The 6,520-nt window shown below is 46.4% G+C and overlaps 1 protein-coding gene across 1 annotated transcript; it reads right to left on the bottom strand.

Moving 5' to 3' along the window:
- Positions 1 to 234: 234 nt before the first annotated feature.
- Positions 235 to 4,385, bottom strand: LOC107115066 (ubiquitin carboxyl-terminal hydrolase 19-like; the record flags this gene model as incomplete). The annotated part of the gene is made up of 5 exons (XM_015416666.1): positions 235 to 449; positions 854 to 969; positions 3,189 to 3,260; positions 3,377 to 3,533; positions 4,133 to 4,385. Coding segments are annotated over 5 exons (813 nt in total), but the record flags the coding sequence as incomplete, so codon positions are not given.
- Between the last annotated feature and the right edge of the window lie 2,135 nt (positions 4,386 to 6,520).

Here is a 6,520-nt window from a genome sequence, read left to right as displayed (position 1 = left end):
GTTCGTGCCCATCCCTACTTGCAACCCAGGCTTACACAGGAGCCAGCACACGAGTCCAGGACCACATCAAGATGCATTCTGCTGTTTGGTTGTTTATTGATTTATCCATATAGTTTCTTTCTTGGCTGTAAGATGCCTTGGGTCCTCTGGAGGGGAAACCAGCCCCCCCCCCCGCTGTGTTGCAACCCAGCAGATTAGGAAATGGAAGTCCCCACACTGCACAGGAGTTCTCACCGAGGGTACATGTGGCTCCTGCTTCACCGGCACGTGCTCTGACACTGTCCGAGCAGCTACACTGTCCAGACCAGTGTCCTCGGTCCGTGGCTTTTCCTTCTCACCCGCTCTTGCCTCCTCCTTAGTGGACAGTGGGTGCTGGTTACTCCCAGGTTGGCTTTTGTCCAGAGGGGTAGGGCCTGTTGGTATGGCAACCTTTGCACCACCCACTGCACCTTAAAAAGGGGGAGAAATGGGCTTGTGGTTAGCAGCACCATGTGCACCAGGAGTGAGGGACATGCTGCTCATCACCATCTACCATCAGGCTACCAAGACTGTTACTAACCAATGGCACAGCACTCCTTCCGTGCTTTGTTAAGGCTCCACAGAGGAGCTACCAGGAACACTCCAATATCCAAACAGCTGGATTCCTAATAAAACCCCACCGACCAAGCCACTTTCTTTGGCCCCAACCCAAACACTGATCACAGCACGAAAGCAGCCCAGACTGCTGATCTGCCCACAGTAGTTTCCTAAGTTCAGGATTTTCTGCCCAGGCATCCTGCCCAGTACTCCCCCCTCCTTCTCTGTGCCCCAAGAAACCCCAGCAGGGCACTCTCCAAAAAGCCAAGGTGCAGACCTCGTGTGGCAGGAGCCTCCAAGCCCCCCCAGCGCTGGCTGTGCCGCTTTTTCAGGCAGATGTCGATGCGAGCAGTGGTGAAGTTGTACGTGCACTGGTCGGGCTCTATGAGGTTCCTGCAAGACAGTACAGCAGGGGTTGGACAGCAGGTCATCAATGCACAGGGCAAAAGAAGGGGCAATGATGCACGAGGCTAAAGAATTAAACCCCGGTGGTGTGCCCCGCTTAGTCCATCAAAAGGAAAGGCAAAAAGAAGCTTCTCAGATGGGCAGCCCCATGCTGTCCACCTCTCTACCTTTTTGACAAAGTGACCTCGCGCTCGATAAAGGGGAGGAGGGAAGAGTGATGGCACACCTGCAGCCATCTAGCGGACTGGCAAGGCGCAATCAAATGCAGAGGCTGGATCTGGCGCCACAGAAAGGACAGGTGAGTAAAGGGTGTCTGAGTACAGCGGCAGAAGGGGAGGAGGGAAGAGTGATGGCACACCTGCAGCCATCTAGCGGACTGGCAAGGCGCAATCAAATGCAGAGGCTGGATCTGGCGCCACAGAAAGGACAGGTGAGTAAAGGGTGTCTGAGTACAGCGGCAGAAAGAAAAGCACTATAGTAACTGATGACTCAGACAAAAAAAAAAGAACTGAAAAATATAGTCATGCCTCCATGAAGGAGAGAGTAAGGATTCATTGAGCTCTTCTGTTCAGCACACCCAACCCTGGGGCAGAGTCAGAGAGCAGGGGAGGTATTTGGGGGCAATGCCCCTCCACTGGAAAATGCCATACCCTAACCCCACCTCCAAATTCTCAGCTTCGCTATAAAAAAATAGTTCTTTTGATTGTGAAGACAGAAGAGAAAATGTGCAAACAGGTTTTGTCCTGATCGCCTGGGAAGGAACAGGGAAGGGAAAGTTGCAAAGTGAGTGTGTGTTAACCTCTACCTGACCACACTCATTCTCCTTTTTCTTGTTTGTTTTTAGAGTGGTGAGAACCACTATGCAGAAAGTTGGGGTGAGATTCATACTATCTGGGGGCTGTCTCCTCTGTTTGCAGTGGGAGTAAATGAGCCAAATGGGGACAGGGGCAGGAGCAGAAAAACGCATGTCCAATTCACTTAGCCTGATACCTGGTTTTAACCATTAATTGCAAGCTACATTGCTGTAATTTGTCTGTGTAAAGGAATGTGTGCCTCTGAGCATACAGAGAATTGCCTTTTACTCACCATTAACCACCCACCATGACACTCCCCCCATATGGGATTAGGGCTAAAGGACTAAAGAGGCATAATGCTCACTCTGGTTAAAGCTCCAAAACTTTTTACAATAGTGCTTTACTACAGAATGCTAAAAGGGCACAATATCTAGGCAGTCTTAACACCCTCTACTGCTTGCTTCAGAAAAATAAAGGTCTTTGGGAAGATCTAAATACATCTGGGCCACAAATAATCAGTTCTCTCCCTACGTAGACTACAAACATGCTGCACATGTGCAGAGTGCTTTCCTCTCATTATGCACTAACCATGTGTATCTACCTACGCAGTACTACAGAACAATTTCTAGGTTGGGGAAAGCGATTTGCAAGCAGGTGCAACTTAGGAAACTTCAATTTTAGTAACTGGCACTGATCGACTGTGTTCTGCCCCTACTCAGCCCAAACTTTCCCAACACAGTTTTGAATCCTATCTTGCAGCCTTAAGCAATGCTACACCCCTTGAGAGAAGAATGTAGGTACACGAATCAAATCAACAAAAGATTCCAAGTATGACCTGGATGTCTGTTGGTGTTTCATATCACCAGTACATAGCTTCTTCTGAGACTTTTATGCCTCCCTGATTGTGATAAACTACTGCACATGAAAACTGGGAGATATAAGGCAATAACCAGCTCTAAAAGCTCAACTACATTTTGATTTCATGTCCATGTTATTTTCATTTTTTAGTCGGGTAAATAGCACATCGCATCAAAGCCAAAGCCACATGACTATGATTACACACAGGTAACATGTGGGGCCCACATGGTGATACATGAAGTACGGTTATTCTAATATAACCATTCAATGCAACATCTGCAGGCCCTTCCCCCCATGACACCATCAGCTCAGGTTTTATTATGATGAGTCCTTGCAAATATAGTGCCCGTCCCAGTGTGCTAATGCTCCCTTACCATATAATTTCTGGCTATGGGTTTGCCCTGGGACCCTGAGGCAAAGGAACGTATGTACACGATTACTTTGCAATGCACATACATTAATTCTGAAAGTAAAAGAGTCCATATTAAATTAGTACAGATATGCAGATGGGGAGGTCAAATACTCAGCATTAATCATGCTAAGAGAGTTGAATACCTGAGTTTTACTTGCCACCTGAACATTGTGTGAGAGCTGCAGTCTGGATGTAGTCGCAGAAAGTTGACATCACTGCAAAAAGAGGCAAGAATTTTATTGGAAGAAACTGATGATACAACCTGCGACCATCACTTGTTTCACAGGATAACACTGAATTCTGGGCCTACCCACACTGGGAGCCACCGTACCTCGTCTGGAACAACAGTGTGAAGTCTTGCTCCCGGAAAAGAACCCTGAATGTCTCTTTGTGAATCTCCTTCACATAAATGTGCACAACCATAGAATCATTCCCTTTTTCATATGAATCATTCTTCACAAATGTTAGGTTCACGATAGGCTCTGGTTCTGGGGGGAGAGAAAGAAAAGGTAACAGTAGAAGAACCCTGAAAAATGCCTCTGTCCCGACCCCCCCCTGCTGCTTACGAGGTTTCCCGAAAGATCACATTCAAAGCAAATTTGGTCACTGTGTACAGACAGAAAGGGTGCGGATTTTTGTACCACCCCACCCACATTCCTGCCCCTCCCACCAGACTTCTTTTTAAAATATATCTACAATAGGTGTATTGCTATAGCAATATAACACCATAGCATCATAACACTAGTTCTGATTTAAAAAAAAAAAAAGCAGGGAAACTGCTAAAGTGCTTTGCCAACTTAAAAAAATTAGTAGTGAGTATATCACTATATGGCAGAAATGAGATAATGCCCCCGAGTGGATTCTTCACTGCCACTATGAATGTCTCAGAATTGTCGGAAGGCCTTTGGCCAGCTGCACTCTCTCAGCTTAACTTATCTCACACAGTGGTCATGAGGATTAAATGGGGAAGAGAAAAACATGTATGCGACCCTGAGTTCGTCAGAGGATGTGTGGGGCTAAAAATGCACTGGAATAAACAGAGCTCGGCAACCCCCGCTTCTCCACTTCAAGGTGCAGGTCTTCTCACCATTCGGAACGGCCTCTAAAGCATCACTGTCCTGGGACCAGCCTCTCTTCTCAGTGTCCATGGATGGCAGAGAGGAGGAGAGGCCTTCACTGAAGGCAGAAGCAGCTTCCAGCCCCTGCGGAGCCTCAGAAGAACTGGCTGGTGGTGGGACCCTCTTCTCTGAGTAGGACCCAAGCCGGTGGGGCAATGAGCCTGCAGGTGGTGCAGGTGGCTGCATTTCCATGGGTACTGGCTCCTTCTCTAGGCTGTCAGCCTGGCAATGCAAGAAGGAAAGGCACAATTAGACCCAGAGCCCTTATGCTTCAGCAGCACTCCTCTCTAAGCCACCCCGCCGCTTCCAAAGGACAGCAGTCAGAGTTCCAGGGTGCCAGGACAGATCAAAGTCATCAGTGTGCAACTCGGGTGGGGGACATGCCAGACACACAAAAGAATTTCACACAGTCTCATCCCCACCAGAAGCAGCAATAAACCCATGGCGTAGCCAGACCGAATAAAGGACAAGTGCTGTTTGGCATCTCCTGTAGTCGAGGCTGCCATTTTTTTTTTGAAGCAGCTTCATACCAGTGACAGGAATTTGCTGGGAAGTTTTGAATATGGAAATTTTCTAATGCAAATGCACTTGAATTGGATTTAGTATGTTTTACTAGTACAAAGAACACAAAGCTAAAGAAGGATGTCATGCTGATTTGGAATACTGAGTAAATCCCGCAATAGCTTTTCTAGTACCCCAAACTACTTCAGTCCAAGTCATATGTTCCAATACATGTACAGCCTGCAGACATATACATATACATACATACATACACACATATATATATACATACACACATACATACATATACACACACACACACACACACACACACACACAGAGATAATACTGTACAAATTATATGTACATATTAATGTACATGGGTATCAATGTTCCCTCTAAGCTGTGGAGTCCTGTGAGCAAAAATTCTACTTTCTGAGTTACTGGTGTTAAAGTTGTGAGCAGGTGATTTGGCTACTGCATGAATTAGCTTGCTCTGGAGCCATCCTTCCTGAGCGAAGGCAAAAATGTGTGAGCCGGAGGCTAAAAAACTGTGAGCTAGCTCACACAAATTCAGCTTAGAGGGAACACTGATGGGTATACCTTCACACACATACACTTGCCTCTCAGGAACATTCACTTGAAAAAAAGTTAGCTACAGCTTTGAAACTGCTCAAAAATATCCACTGCGTGTTACCAATTACTTTTATGAAACAATGCAAGTTTAGAAGGGGGGGAAGTCCATTAAGAAACACAGCAGTGGAAGACTTTGTATCTGGCATCACTGCCTTAAGCTGCTGGTGGCAAGGGACGAGTGGCAATGTCTACTTGAATCATGCCCTGCTGCACCATGAAGTACCTGGGACTGAGTCTCTCCGGAGCAAGTCTCTGGGTCAGGTGGCCTGCCTGACTCGGGACAGTTTTCTTAAGGGCTGTCGCCCTGCCGCTCCTGCCCCGCAGCACGAGAATGCCATGCGGACCTTAATCCGTCAAGTGGGAGGATGAATCTCAGTGCAGACACGACAAGAGGCTGGCCCAGGAGAGTCCAAACAAGCCTCCACTCTCCCCACTTGGGGTGGGAAGAGCTGTATCGCTCGGATTTCGCAAGCTAGTTCCTGGACTCTTAAATAGGAGGATAACAGACCCCCAAACTAGGCCTTCTCTGGGAGACAAGTCTGTATTTATGATAAGCATCCCACTCTCTTCCTCCACGGAGAGAGAGAGAGGGAGACAATAAAGCACAGAACCCAGTATGGAGAAGTAGAATTAAGGGAGCAGCCTACTTTCTCCTCAACATAGGGCTTGAGTTTCTCAGACTTTTAAAGAAAAATAACTTGAGTGAGAAAATACTGATATCCTTCTATCGTTGCTCAATAGAGAGCATTTTAACATACTGCGTCTGTGCCTGGTTTGCCAGTTGTATGGCTGTGGATAGGAAAGCACTCCAGAGAGTTATCATCACAGCCCAGAAGATTATTGGCTGTCCTCCCCCATTCCTGGAGGAATTGTATAGCTCTTGATGTTTGAAAAAAGCAAAGAACATTTTGCAGGATTTGTCACACCCTGAACACTCCCTGTTTGAACTGCTGCCTTCAGGTAGAAGATATAGGAGAATTAAAACAAGGACAAAAAGATTAAAAAATAGTCTTTATTCGAGAGCTATTATTTCTTTAAATGCTGTCTGAAATTGGAATTTGGGTGACATTGGTGGTTTAAGTTGCAATGTGAACCTTAAGGGAGTTATGGGATGGTTGTGAATGGTTGTGTGAGTGTATATGAGTATGGTTGTAGATCACCGAAATGATTGCATTTTTAATTTCATTGTACTATGTACAATGACAATAAAGTATATTATT

The sequence above is a fragment of the Gekko japonicus genome, unplaced genomic scaffold (assembly GCF_001447785.1).
Source record: "Gekko japonicus isolate JY-2015 unplaced genomic scaffold, Gekko_japonicus_V1.1 scaffold8045, whole genome shotgun sequence".
In the NCBI taxonomy this organism is placed as follows: domain Eukaryota; kingdom Metazoa; phylum Chordata; class Lepidosauria; order Squamata; family Gekkonidae; genus Gekko; species Gekko japonicus.
Note: the sequence above shows the minus strand (reverse complement) of the source record. Positions and strands in the feature narration are given on the sequence as shown.